At 36.3% G+C, this 13,956-nt stretch overlaps 2 protein-coding genes across 8 annotated transcripts in view; one reads left to right on the forward strand and one right to left on the reverse strand.

Annotated features, from left to right (window-relative positions):
* The window catches only part of KDM6A (lysine demethylase 6A), a 211,797-nt gene extending 209,696 nt beyond the window's left edge, over positions 1–2,101 (forward strand). For all 7 annotated transcript variants that reach the window (XR_005559737.1, XR_005559740.1, XR_005559741.1 and 4 more), the window contains one exon: positions 1,211–2,101. Coding sequence is in view for 3 of the 7 variants with exons in the window: in XM_039368138.1 (XP_039224072.1) it covers positions 1,211–1,240 (30 nt within the window). In the remaining 4 variants the exon portion in view is untranslated. The remainder of the gene's footprint in view (positions 1–1,210) is intronic.
* A 7,929-nt stretch (positions 2,102–10,030) lies between these two features.
* Positions 10,031–13,956, reverse strand: part of DIPK2B (divergent protein kinase domain 2B) — a 36,436-nt gene continuing 32,510 nt past the window's right edge. The window contains exon 5 of the mRNA XM_039368214.1: positions 10,031–11,153. Coding sequence (XP_039224148.1) covers positions 10,813–11,153 — 341 coding nt within the window. The 3' untranslated portion in view covers positions 10,031–10,812. The remainder of the gene's footprint in view (positions 11,154–13,956) is intronic.

A 13,956-nucleotide genomic window follows, 5' to 3' on the forward strand; every position in this document is an offset into this window, starting at 1 on the left:
ATTATCCTTTGCAAATCTGCTTAAATTGGTTGATATTTTTGCACTATCTTCCATAAACTGTTCACTTCAAGTCTTGCGAGAATCTTGAATTAAAATCAAGGTATGAACTCGGTCATCCCAAAATGTTTGAGGATTTTTGTCATGCTTCATGAAGCACATTAGTTTAACTTTTGACTCACAGATAAGATACCATGACATTATCTTGTGGAAATTTCTAGTACAGTTTTCTCAGTGATGCTAACTTGTTCAAGTTCTGAAGCTGCAAAATAGCCTCAAACCATAATCTTCCCACTATCATGCTTCACAGTTGGGATGAGTTTTTTTTTTTAATTGGAATGGAAGGTATTATTTTCTTCAAAAAAATTCATGTCAAAAGATATCATTTTCATCTCCTCTTTTTCATAGAACATTGTCCCAAAACCATGCTGGATCATGCAGCAGGGATTTTCTTCCTGGTATCATCCCATGTGTGCATCATTCTGAGAGCTTTCAGATTTTTTGCCATTACTCTGGAGTTTTCTTTGACCTTCTGTATATTCTGCACATTACTCTTGGAATGATTTTGTTGAAGAACCTTTCTTGAAGGTCCTGGGAAAAGTATGAATGGGGTTGCATTTTGTCCCATTTGTACAATGTCATCCAGACTGGATTGGTGGAGACAATAGTCTTTCGCTACTGTCTTATATCTCTTTCCAGTCTTGTGAACATTGACAAAGTATTTTTTAGATATATAGAGTTCTTGTGCATAAAACTGTCCAGAAGAGCCTACTTTGATGTTGATAACCAAAATGTGTGTCTTATGTAATAGGGCCCCTCAAACTTGCATTCCTTGGTCATCTCCTAAATTAAAATATCTGACTCGACTTACCCTTTAGGAACTGATTAACCTTTTTTTCAACAAAGATAATAAACATACTACAGTACAGTACGTTGTTTTGTATGTAGTTTGTTTAATTTGATTGTGAATGGGATTTAAATGAAGCTTTAACTGCATTATAGGTTATAGTAGTGCAGACTTGCAGATGCTTCTAAAATATTCATTTACTTTGTCACCACTGAAATTGCAAATTGTTTTGAAAAGCTGCAGTGGAACAGCATTTAGAATAGATTGACTACTGTAGGTCAAATCCTATATATATACTGAATACTTGTCCTATATATATATGAAGGTTTTTTTAAAAGGTAAATCTGATGTGTTTTCTCTTTACAGGCACCTCCATTGCCATCATCTTCATCTTGACATATTTCCAAGGACATTTATATAAAATCTTTTCTGATATTCAGGAAGTGACCCAGTTCTGCACCATGGATTTTTGTAGCGATCCCATAAGGCTGCTGGCTGAAAGCTGTGTCTATGCAACCTTCCAAGTGTGGAGTGTCAACCAACTGGACAGGAGAGAGCACAGCTCCTACTCCAGAATTTTAAAAAATAGAAAGCTCATTCAGCTGAATTGAAAAAAAAATCCCATGTTTTGTATATATCTGACAAAACTGGCAACATTATACAGACTACTGACTTGAAGACCACCTTTTTTCTATTTCTCTGTTTCTGGGCTGATGAATTGGTTTCATCAAATTCTCTATTCCACTCCCCTTGAAAGATTTTTTTTCCCCTCCTTCTTCTTGGAAAAGTACTGGCTTAGCTGGTCCTTTCTATGTAAGGTAGTTAGAATTTTATGTCTTTCTTTGGGCTACTTTGTTTTTTAATGTGAAACTTAGGTGATACTTTTTTTTCTACTGCTTTTATGTTATTCTATCTTGTTTTGAAACCATGATGGTTACTTTTTCTTTCCTAAATAAAATTTTAAAAAAATTAACAGCCAAGTCACAAAGATAAATGGGTTGCACATAGACTAAAGAATAAACTTCAGATTTGTGATTTTGTTTCTAATCTTGATGTAAATTTACACTATTTATAAATACATATTTATTGCTTGAAAATATTTGTGAATGGAATGCTGTTATTTTTTCCAGATTACCTGCCATTGAAATTTTAAGGAGTTCTGTAATTTCAAACATTACTCCTATTACATTTTCTATATGTAAATAAAACTGCTTAGCATTGTACAGAAACTTTTATTAAAATTGTTTAATGTTTAAAGTTTTGTATTGTTTGAGTTTTAAAAAAATTATGTACATGGCCCCATTATTGTTGATTTTTTAAAAATCTGATTATATATATTTTATATATACTCTTTTGTGTGTGTGTATATATATAATATATATATAAATATATATAAAACTGAATATAAATATATGTATAAAGATTAGAGCCTAAAATTTCTTGTTTTTAAGTTTTACATATATATGGTAGAATTGAGGTGTCTACTGTAAATATTGCTTACAAAAGTATGATTATTTTTAAATATATATATATATGGTATGTATCCTCAAGATATATGTCCTTCAGACTGATTTATTGTTAAATTGCACTTCCTGCAATGACAGACTAATAGCTGATGCCAAATTGTAGAAGTAATAAATGAAATAACCTAGTTAGAAGCTCCAATGAAATATAACTTAATGGGATTTTGAAGATTCAATTTAGGCACCTTGGAATTTAGTAAGGAGTTATACAGGAAATAGTTTGAGAATGATATCTTTACCTAACCAAAATAAGAAATGTACATTCCAGTTGTTTTTTTAGCAAGCATATGGCTACATTGTCTTAAGTACAAATCATGCTATATTTTTGCTTATTATGTAATTCAATCACTGATAAATTTTTAAAGCGTTAGTGTCCTTTAGGGCATGTTCATTGTTTAAAATTACTGATAATATTTTTTATCCAGTTGCTCCCATATGCTTCACCTGTCACATGAAAACCCATTAAATTGAAATCCAAGTTCTTTGTTCATCCCAGTGGATTAGTTTACTGATTCATAAACTTCTGAATTGAACTGATAATTGTTAAGTTCTATAAATGTTTTACTATATTTGATGTTGTTGAAAGAAACTATCAAGATTTGTTGAAATAATGGTTCTTACATTGTTCTCAGCAGACCATGCCTCCAGAAGGGTAAGAGAAAAATCAGAAATTACTGTGACCAAAACCAGTTTCAAAACAGTTACCTTATCACAGTACTTCAGATAATAGTTTCAGAATCAGTGTAATACATAGCACTTTCAAGTATGGCACTGAAGAGAATTGGTATTTAATCTTAGCCCCGCATATATAGTTTGTATTCTTCAATAAGTAAACTGAAATTGTGTTATCTGCTAATACAAACAAAGATGGTTTATTTGAAATGCCCCAAAACTGGACAACATGGCAAGAGAGAATTCTTATTGTCTTACATTTCAGAATATTTTGTTTGATAGGCTAAGAGTATTAGTTTACAATGTGAGCAAAGGATTAATGTTGGTGTTTATTTGGCTTATTTCCAATGAAATAAATAGCTGTTGTGTTTCAGTGCTGAAATTCCAGAGGTAAAATATCCCTTCAGTGAGAAAATGTCATTTTGCTCACATAGAATTATCCTAGCATGGACAGTTGACCCAAGTATAAAGATAACTTCCATAGTCACAAATAATTAGTTTTGCAGATTTAGCATTGCCTTTTTAAACATTGGTTGTTCGGGTTTTCTCCCGCGTAAAATTGGAAGTGTCTTGGCGACGTTTCGACGAAGTCCCATTCGTCATCTTCAGGCTGGTGTTTTCAGCTTCGTGCTTTGAGCAGCAAACATTGCTGCTCAAAGCACGAAGCTGAAAACACCAGCCTGAAGATGACGAATGGGACTTCGTCGAAACGTCGCCAAGACACTTCCAATTTTACGCGGGAGAAAACCCGAACAACAAAGACCTACATACAAATACCCGCGAAAACCTCAGAAAAAACAGAATGGAGTAAATCTAAAACCTGTGCATTCTCGGGGGGGGGGGATATATTTGTTATGAGAAAACTATAGTTTCTCCACTATTGAATATAGCACAGTATTTAATCTCCAGACCTGTATGAAATGATATATCCAAATAAAAAAGCTTAGGCATTACAGGATTCTAACTAAAATTTCCTGTGAATTTCTGATTTGTAACTGGTAGCTCTTAATATAAGTTTGCAAGATTTTCTTTTTAAAGATCAGATCCAGGAAAAGAAATGTGAGGACCTGATAATTTGTGCCATTTCCCGTAGCAGTGGAAGGCTTGTGTAAATGCCAACATTCTGCCATCAGGTTAACATGCATTCTTCATTATTTGAGGTAGCTTTCAAATAAATATTCAGAAACTATTACATAAGCAAAATGGACAAAGGCATTCCCTGAAAACAGAGATAATATTAAAAGACTCAGGTTAGCCCCTCCCTGATTCACTGGGGTGAAGAGGGAAGAGGAAAAAAACATATCCAATTTAGGAGATTTGTTACTATAGCCTACCAATAAACTAGTTCTAATCTTCCTGTGGAGTTGATTTTCAAGCCTGGTCTACCTTATGGAACTGACAGGCAATATGCTAAGAATGCAAATAAATAGGTGTTGCTTGATTTCTCCACTGTTTTAAATTGTTCTAGTAGATTACCCTATATCAATCTAGGAAGGAGCAGTTTGTATTCATGCTCTTAATTTATATAGATTATGTCCACAGATCATGTCATCTGCTGTTACTTTTGTTCTTTGCAGATATCTTCCATCACCTTTTTGTGAAGTAGGCTAGTGAGGTTCATCATTACTTAGATTCAGTGTGCTATAAATCAAATCCTATAAGGGATAAAGATTACTCAGATTTGATGGCTTTGTAAAAGCAAATTGCAGATCTTTCAGAGAGACATGAAATAATTGCTGTACCGCTGGTTGGCAGATGAGAAAGTCAAACATGGCTCTTTCAAAAAATTCCTGACATGTCCTAATGACAACTTTATCATACAAAGAGTGGAGGAATGCTAAGAGAATCAGTTGTCTTTGTTCTATTACTGTTTAATAAAGATTTACTTTAGAAAGTAAAATGTAAGAACTTTAGAGAGAGTGACTGTAATACTGAGGTACTTGATTTTAAGAGAGAAAAAAGTGGCTAAGCCTTTGTATTTATTAAAATCAATTTATATAGCCACACATATCACAAATGTGACTCTTAGTTTGGAGTTAGCCATAAATATTAATGATACAAAGCAGTGACAAGAAGATAAAGAGAAAATAAGTTTAAGAATAATAAGAGTTCTTAAAGAGATATTAATGACAAATAATCCCATTGAGAAAAAAGTGGATGACAGAAGAAAATGATGGAGCTGCACAAACACCTCAGATGAGGATTTGAGATCAAAATCATACATGAAGAAGTTGACTAGGCCAGAGCTGAAGAGTTGGTTTCAAAAAAGTAAAAGGTCAATATAAGCTAAAATATGAAAAGGATGCTAAGTTTATATTTAAAAAAAACTAATCGGTATTGCAGCTAATTCATAGAAAACGCCTTGTGCATTACTGTTAAAGCTATGCCACTAATGAATTTACAATGTTCAAACTTGAATCACTCAACTATTTTGGGGGGCTACCTAATCAACACTTGGGTATTATGTTGTGTTTTGCAAAACATATGCCACAAAGAGCCTGCCTACTTATGATGTATCTCGTTGCAGATAACCTTCCATCAAAAAACAAAACAAAAACAGAGTATTTGATTACTTTCTTACAATGAGTTGGATCCATTGTGAATAGAACTTTCTTGAATATTTGCACTCGTACAGGTGCAGACATAGAAAACTTTTCTAACCATTTGTGGCATAGATGCAACCAAAGATATTGATAGGAATCAAGGAACTGGAACTATTGAATCTTTCCAAAATTGCAAGAAAACATTTGCTGTATTAACCAATTACTCTAAATCTCAAGTCAGAGGTGAGCGCCCTTTGTACCTAAAATAGAAGTGAACTACCAAGATTGCAAGATCAGGCTGGGCTGTTAATTCCCAGCGAGGAAAGTTGCAGGTGCAGAAAAAATGTAGGATGCACGACTACACACGTGAAATAGAGTACCAGCAAGGCTGAAATGCCCTGCAGACTCTAGTTTTGGCTTGCTTGGGTCACATTGATTGAAGAGGAATTGTCTTGGGCTTCAAATAAAATATATAGTTAAATGTATATAAATAACAAACTTCCTTTTAAAAATATTTTTATTATTACAATCTTATTGGGCCATTTTACTAGCTGTCCAGGGTCACATGCAGCCAGCAGCCACCCCATTGTGTTAATATTAAACGGTATTCAAAATTCTATGATTACCCCTTAGAAATAATCAGGGGCAAAGATCCATAGGAAAAATATGACTTTAGGTGCTTGTGTATTGCAAAGATTGTGGCCAATGGAGTGCTGGGATAAGGCTGTTCCAAAGAGTAGGAGGGCCACTGAGAAGGCCTGCCATCTGCTTTACTCCCAACTTACCTCTCAAAGAAGGTACCTCCAACAAGCCTGTTCTATATTATCATTCTGGACAAATTCAATCCTGACAAGGCATTGCTTGTTGTGTTCTAGTGCTATGCTGTAAAGAGCTTTCAAGGTAATGGTCAGCAGTTTGAATTGGGCCTACTGGTAATCAATGCAGCAGCCTGAAAAGTGTTAGTATTATTCTATGCTGGTGGGATTGTGCCAGCAGCAATCTATCCCCATGTTTTTTTTACCAGCTGCAGCTTCTGAATCATCTGCGAAGATACCCCCAGTTAAGCACATTGCAATAGTCCAACCAACTGGCAATTAGGTCTTATTTGTCATCATCGGTAACACAAATCCTACTTGAATGAGGAAAGAACAAAAAGAAAAGTTCTGTATTTTTGGAAAGGGAATGATTCTATTTGGCATTGACCTACACAGGTTCCTTTGTAAATGGAACCCCCACCAGAAACAAACTGAACAATCTACATTAATAGGATTAGAGAAAAGTATTAAATATTGTGTTCCATAAAAAGAACCAGCAGAAATCAAATTGGCTAGAATTTGACTGAGTCTCTATCAGGGACATTTGAGTGGTATAAAAGGGGAGTGGTATACAATCCTCTTTTTTTCCAGTATAGAAACTCTGTGGGTGTACATGAAATAGAAATATGCTATCTTTTGATCCAATCCCCACCCACCCATCCCCTAAAATGCACTAGCTCTCAGAAGAACTGTCAAGCCCTTCCAGGTGGGTTGTAATTTAGCAGAACCAAAACCTAGGGCATTTTTCATGTTTCAATTTTCAGGTGAGAAAATCCAACAGTGTCTTAAGGAGAATGGAGCAAGATTTCCACACACTTGGATCTTGTTTGGGTTGCGCTTTAAGTGGTTGATGGTGTATCGTCCTAATTCTTTAAGTGCTACCATAAGTTTCTCAGCTACCTCATCAAACGTTAATCCTTGTGCAGCCACTGTTAAATTGTTCACGTAAATGAATAGACATGTTAGGGTTTTAGCTAAAGATAACTTTGTGTTAATCTTAAAATGTTCTTTTTAAAAGGCTACTTGAATTATCTGCAGCACCAGAAAATGTATTTAGTTGGAGCTAAATAGGCTGTTAAAATGAAAACTGTGTACTATATGTGTATTTGAGAATGTCCATTTTGGTGTCTGATCTTTAGCATAGCTCCCACTTCCTTCTATTAATAATTTGCCAGCAAAAATTATAGACAATTTATGTCCTAGAACCTCTTTTATTTATATAGAATAGGGCTCTTGCATTTTTAGAAGTAATAAGACGTATGCTTCACTATAGCAGAAGTAGGATGGAAAAAAGGGCACAATCACAGCTTTCAGGGGTAAAAGGTTCTTCCAGGAGACCATGAAAGATAGCAGCTTCAGAGGTAGGTGGTACTGAATGGCTGCAAACTCCAGGATATCTGAGCTGTGCAGGCCCTGTGGCCCATCCTCAATTCACTAAAGTGTGTACTCTTAACTGGAGGCACTCTCATAACCCTAGTTTGAAAACCTGACACTATCATCATGAGGAGGTAATTCAACCAGTAAAATATCATTTTGCTTTATAATCCACATGTACATGTTTACATGTGTTATATATAAAACGCTGAAATGAACTTAAAAATAATATATGTAATGCAATGTCTTAACCTTATATGGCCATAAAAGTAATTGAATAGCTGAATTCTATGTCACTTGTTTTAAAAAAAACACATTAAGATGAATGTAGACAAAACATTTAATTCATAAAAAGGTCAAAAGTATGAGCTGAAAATCAGAAAGAAACTTCCCATTAAAATTTCCACCTTAGTTGTGAACTTATTAAGCATCATGTAACATGCTGAAATCTCTCAGCTTCAACCTTCTATCATTCTTCTAGAAAAATATTATTGAGCTATTGTGAAATACTTTTAAAGTATTCCAATTTCAGGTAAAATCACATTATATTTAAGTATGTAATTATTATAAAAGAAATGCAAATCTCTCTCTCTCTCTCTTCTTCCCCCCCCCCCCCACTGCTTTTTGCATGATTGCTCCATATATTTGGATTATTCCTTAGTTCGTCATCAAACCATTTCTATTCTTGCCAAAGTTAATTCCTTAGAAACAGCTTTCTAAAATTACTTACCCTTCCTATTGAAATTAAATTTTGGCTTTTCCCATCTTCCTTATCAAACCTTACAACCCTACCTCCTTTTTCTTCTTTTAATTATTGTCCATAATTCTTCTAGACCAGGGGTGTCAAACTGCCAGCCTGTAGGCCAGTTTCATCATACTGAAGCTGCAACCACCCCATTGCCGGCAATGCAAAAAGAGTCGTGATACTTTGTGACACGTCACGTGATATGGCGAGTTTGACACCCGTGTTCTAAACCAAAACCTCATCCCATAAAATATACTCAAGTTACCTAAGACCTGGAAAGCCAACAAGACCAGACTGCTCTATGTAAGAAGGTTTCTCTGACCTTTCAAGCTCCCTTTTTGAAATCAGCAAGATGTTTACATCATGTAACTGTCTCTGAATTTCAAAGAATACTAATTTTAGCATGCTTCAATACTTTCCTGAAGTAGTTTTGGAGGACTGATATAAAAAAGTTCCCTATGTGCTACAGCTGTGTCCCTACAGACAGGGGGGATATTGAAATTGTACCTCACATCTTGTTATACGGTATTGTACCCTCTGTAAGGATCCTAAGACTCATCTTATGATTCTTTACCTGATAAAACAGCCAGGAAATCCTGAGCTTGTTTTCTGTACAATTATTGTTATCAGATTAGTATGATTTAGTTTCCTTGAACACAGCCAAATTCTATTACACTCCTTGTAAAATTAGATATACCTTCATTGGTCCACTGATGAATCCACCACCAATTGAAACATTCTTATCCTGTTTTGTTTTTATTTTAGTATTAATGTGCTTTATTTGTAACTCTGGCCTGGGATCATAATAAAATTCTCTTTCTCTCTTTCTCTTCCATACATATGTTTCTATCTGTGTACTCTATCTTCCAGAAGAGCAGGACTCAAGAAATTTCCTTTCCATACATTTTGTGATTGAAAGAAAATATTTCTTATCAGAACTTGGGGTTATATTTGGTAGATTTCAAATGTTAACAGATAAATAACATAATCATTATCTAACACTTTAAAATGAAGAAAAGAATAAGAACTTTGGAAATGTGTAATAATGAAAGAACTCAAGGACATCTAGATAAATTACCTAAAATGACTTTGCTTGTTGGAACCTGGCTGAGACGGCTGCAAGTGACCCTGGTGTTATGTCCTGGGCCTGCTGAATGACTCAGCAGGCTCAGGAGGCTGTAGAACAGCAGTTCTCAACCTTTTTATACGGCGACCCCCGGTCACACGGACGCGGCGCGCATGCGCGGCGCCGCCCCCTGAGGGGGAAAAATGGCAGATCGCGTTGTTTGGCGACCCCCGTAAAATGGTCGTTCGACCCCAAATGGGGTCGCGACCCATAGGTTGAGAACCGCTGCTGTAGAAGGCCCGGGCAGACCATGTGGTTGCCTGGGACCAGACAGGCTGTCTCCAGCCTTGTGAGCATGTGCAAGGTGGGAGATTAGCCTTGCATTGATAGGCTGATGCTGTCCCTGCAAAAGGGAGTATAAAAGGGCAAGCGCCATTTTGTTTGCTGTTCTGTTCTGTTTGTGATCTCAATAAAGAAGTTGTGTTTTGTTACTCCTGCCTTGCTTTGATGTCTCTGATTCTAAAACAGAACACCTGGGATGCTACAACTGTTGTAAATGTGAGCCAGTCACCAAGCACCCACATTGGGATCACATTGTCCTGAGAATGCTGCAATAAGTATGAAGTGGATTGTGGATTGTTATTTACTTTTATCGGTGCTGTTGATCAGTCACAAAATGAATGATCATAAATCGAGGACTAATGTAGAAAATATGGCACTGCTGTACATCAAGTATAGGTTTATTCCAATATAGGATTTTGTATGGAAACCCCCCCCCCCCATTTCTATAAGTAGAATGGAGAGGCTGCTATCTTGAATAGAATAAATGATCTTATATAAATCATTTGGAATTGGGTTTTGAATCATTGAATAGAATGGATAGGAAACAAGAAAGGATCAATATTTCTTTGAAAATATGTTGGATCTCCAAAATACCTTTTGAGAAATACATCTTGAAATAATTCAATAACAGAAATAAATATGAAATGAGAGAATGAGAACAATAATATGTAGCTTTGACATATGTAATCACATGGATGCTACAATTCTATATGAGTCCTGAAAAAGTAAACCAAATAGCCATAGAGTTTAATCTGGAAGACGGCGAATGTCCAGTACAAATCCAAGTGCTCATGTTCTGAAGAATTTGCTGGGCAACTCCATTCTTTTAACTTCCATAGCAGAAGAAGTATGTAGTTTATAGCCCAAAGATTCCAAGAAAATATTCATTTAGAGTGTTGTGCTATATTTGCAGTCAGGATATCGGTAAACAAAGCGGGAATCGCAGATCTGCAGAGGTTTCAAAATGTCTACTAGCACTTGAGTTGCTGTGATAATCTCTTGGTCAGAAAGAAATCTGTTTGCACAGGTACTTAAAGCGCTGTCAATCTTCTCCTGCAGAGGCGATTGGAATTTTTGTTTTAAGAGATTGGGCAACAGTTTCTCACATACCATGATAAGGTTCTGGCTTTCCTTGACAGAACCACAGGAAGGGAGGACAGGCTCACAATCCACAGCTAAGCAGCTAAATATATCCTTGTATTTCTGTTGCCTATTCATCAAGTCTCTGCCTATTAAAAAGAATGAAAAAGTTTGCTTAAAACATAATTGTTATTATGTTTACTAGGTTGCCAATAATCAAATTTCTGTGTGCAAAGCAGAGAGAAATTTAAAATATAAAAATAACAGTAACATTATGATAATAAAAGTATGTTGAATAAAACTGAAATAAATCAGAAACAAAGAAAAAAGTAAGGCAGTACAATATAACATTAAAATAAAAGCCAGCAACAAATAAATAAAGCAATACAAAAATCTAAAGGCATTCAAAAGTTTTTAAACTATTTGGCAAAAAACATATCCCCAATATTAATATTGCTAAGAAAATATGGATCGCAGTAGGCTATAAATATAACAAAGAAATAACACTAAAATATCATCTTGTTAGGAAATATTCCCCTTTATGGATTACTGCCTTGTCGTGGCGAAGGGGCTTGTGTAACTCAATGAAGATATAAGCTATGACGTACAGGGCCACCCAAGACGGACAGGTCATAGCAGAGAGTTCTGACAAAATGTGATCCGCTGGAGAAGGAAATGGCAAACCACTCCAGTATCTTTTCCATGAAAACCCCATGGACAGTATTAAAAGGCAAAAAGATATGACGCTGGAAGATGAGACCCTCAGGTCGGAAGGTGTCCAATATGCTACTGGGGAAGAGCAGAGGGCTAGTACTAGTAGTGCCAGAAAGAATGAAGCGACTGGACCAAAGCTGAAAGGACGCTCAGCTGCGGATATATCTGGTGGTGAAAGGAAAGTGCGAGGCTGTAAAGATTTTTTCTCCATAGGAACCTGGAATGTAAGATCCATGAATCAAGGCAAGCTAGACGTAGTCAAAAAAGAGATGACAAGACTGAACATCGACATCTTAGGAATCAGCGAACTAAAATGGACAGGAATGGGTGAATTTAACTCAGATGACCATCAGGTATACTACTTTGGGCAAGAATCCCTCAGAAGAAATGGAGTAGCCTTCATAGTCAATAAAAGAATAGGAAAAGCAATACTGGGATACAATCCCCAAAATGACAGAATGATCTCAATTCGAATCCAAGGCAAACCATTCAATATCACAATAGTCAAAATCTATGCCCCAACCACTGGTGCTGAAGAGGATGAAATTGACCGGTTCTATGAAGCCCTACAGCACCTTATAGAATTAACAACAAAAAATGATGTCCTTATCATCATGGGGGATTGGAATGCTAAGGTAGGAAGCCAAAAGATAACCGGAATAACAGGCAAGTTTGGCCATGGAGTACAAAATGAAGCAGGGCACAGGCTGATAGAATTTTGTCAAGAGAATACGATGGTCATAACAAACACTCTTTTCCAACAACCCAAGAGACGGCTCTACACATGGACATCACCAGACGGTCAACATAGAAATCAGATTGACTATGTGCTCTGCAACCAAAGATGGAGAAGCTCTATACAGTCAGTAAAAAGAAGACCAGGAGCTGACTGTGGCTCAGATCATGAGCTTCTCGTTGCAAAATTTAGGCTTAAATTGAAAAAAGTAGGGAAAAGCACTAGGCCACTCAGGTATGAACTAAATCATATTCCTGATGACTATACAGTAGAAGTGACAAGTAGATTTAAGGAATTAGATCTGATAGACAGAGTGCCTGAAGAACTATGGATAGAAGTTCGCAACATTGTACAAGAGGTAGCAACTAAAACCATCCCAAAGAAAAAGAAATGCAAAAAAGCAAAATGGCTGTCTGAGGAAGCTTTGCAAATAGCTGAGGAAAGAAGGGAAGCGAAAGGCAAAGGAGAAAGAGAAAGATACACCCAACTGAATGCAAAATTCCAGAGAATAGCTAGAAGAGATAAGAATGCCTTCTTAAATGAACAGTGCAAAGAAATAGAAGAAAACAACAGAATAGGGAGGAGCAGAGATCTCTTCAAGAAAATTGGAGATATGAAGGGAAAGTTTCATGCAAAGATGGGCATGATAAAGGACCAAAATGGCAGGGACCTAACAGAGGCAGAAGAGATTAAGAAGAGATGGCAAAACTACACAGAAGAACTATACAAGAATGAGCTTAACGTCCCAGATAAACACAATGAGATGGTCACTGACCTTGAACCAGACATCCTAGAATGTGAAGTGAAATGGGCCTTAAGAAATCTGAGCAACAACAAAGCTAGTGGAAGTGACAATATTCCAGCTGAGCTATTCAAAATCTTAAAAGACAATGCAGTAAGTGCTACACTCAATTTGCCAGCAAATTTGGAAAACTCAACAGTGGCCACAGGATTGGAAAAGGTCAGTTTACATTCCAATTCCAAAGAAAGGCAATGCCAAAGAATGTTCAAACTATCGCACCATTGCACTCATTTCACATGCTAGTAAAGTTATGCTTAAAATCTACAAGCTAGACTCCAGCAGTATGTGGATCGAGAACTACCAGAAGTACAGGCAGGATTTCGAAGAGGCAGAGGAACTAGAGATCAAATTGCCAACATACGCTGGATCATGGAGAAAGCTAGGGAGTTCCAGAAAAACAGCTACTTCTGCTTCATTGACTATGCTAAAGCCTTTGACTGTGTGGATCACAACAAATTGTGGCAAGTTCTTAAACGATGGGAATACCAGACCATCTTATTTGTCTCTTGAGAAACCTATATGCGGCTCAAGAAGCAACAGTGAGAACTGGACACGGAACCACTGATTGGTTCAAAATTGGAAAAGGAGTCCGGCAAGGCTGTATACTGTCGCCCTGCCTATTTAACTTATATGCAGAGCATATCATGAGAAAGGCAGAGCTAGATGAATCAAAAGTTGGAATTAAGATTGCCGGGAGAAG

The sequence above is a fragment of the Crotalus tigris genome, unplaced genomic scaffold (genome assembly GCF_016545835.1).
Source record: "Crotalus tigris isolate CLP2741 ecotype Arizona unplaced genomic scaffold, ASM1654583v1 scf7180000017601.7605149639:7615979, whole genome shotgun sequence".
NCBI classification, from domain to species: Eukaryota; Metazoa; Chordata; class Lepidosauria; order Squamata; family Viperidae; genus Crotalus; species Crotalus tigris.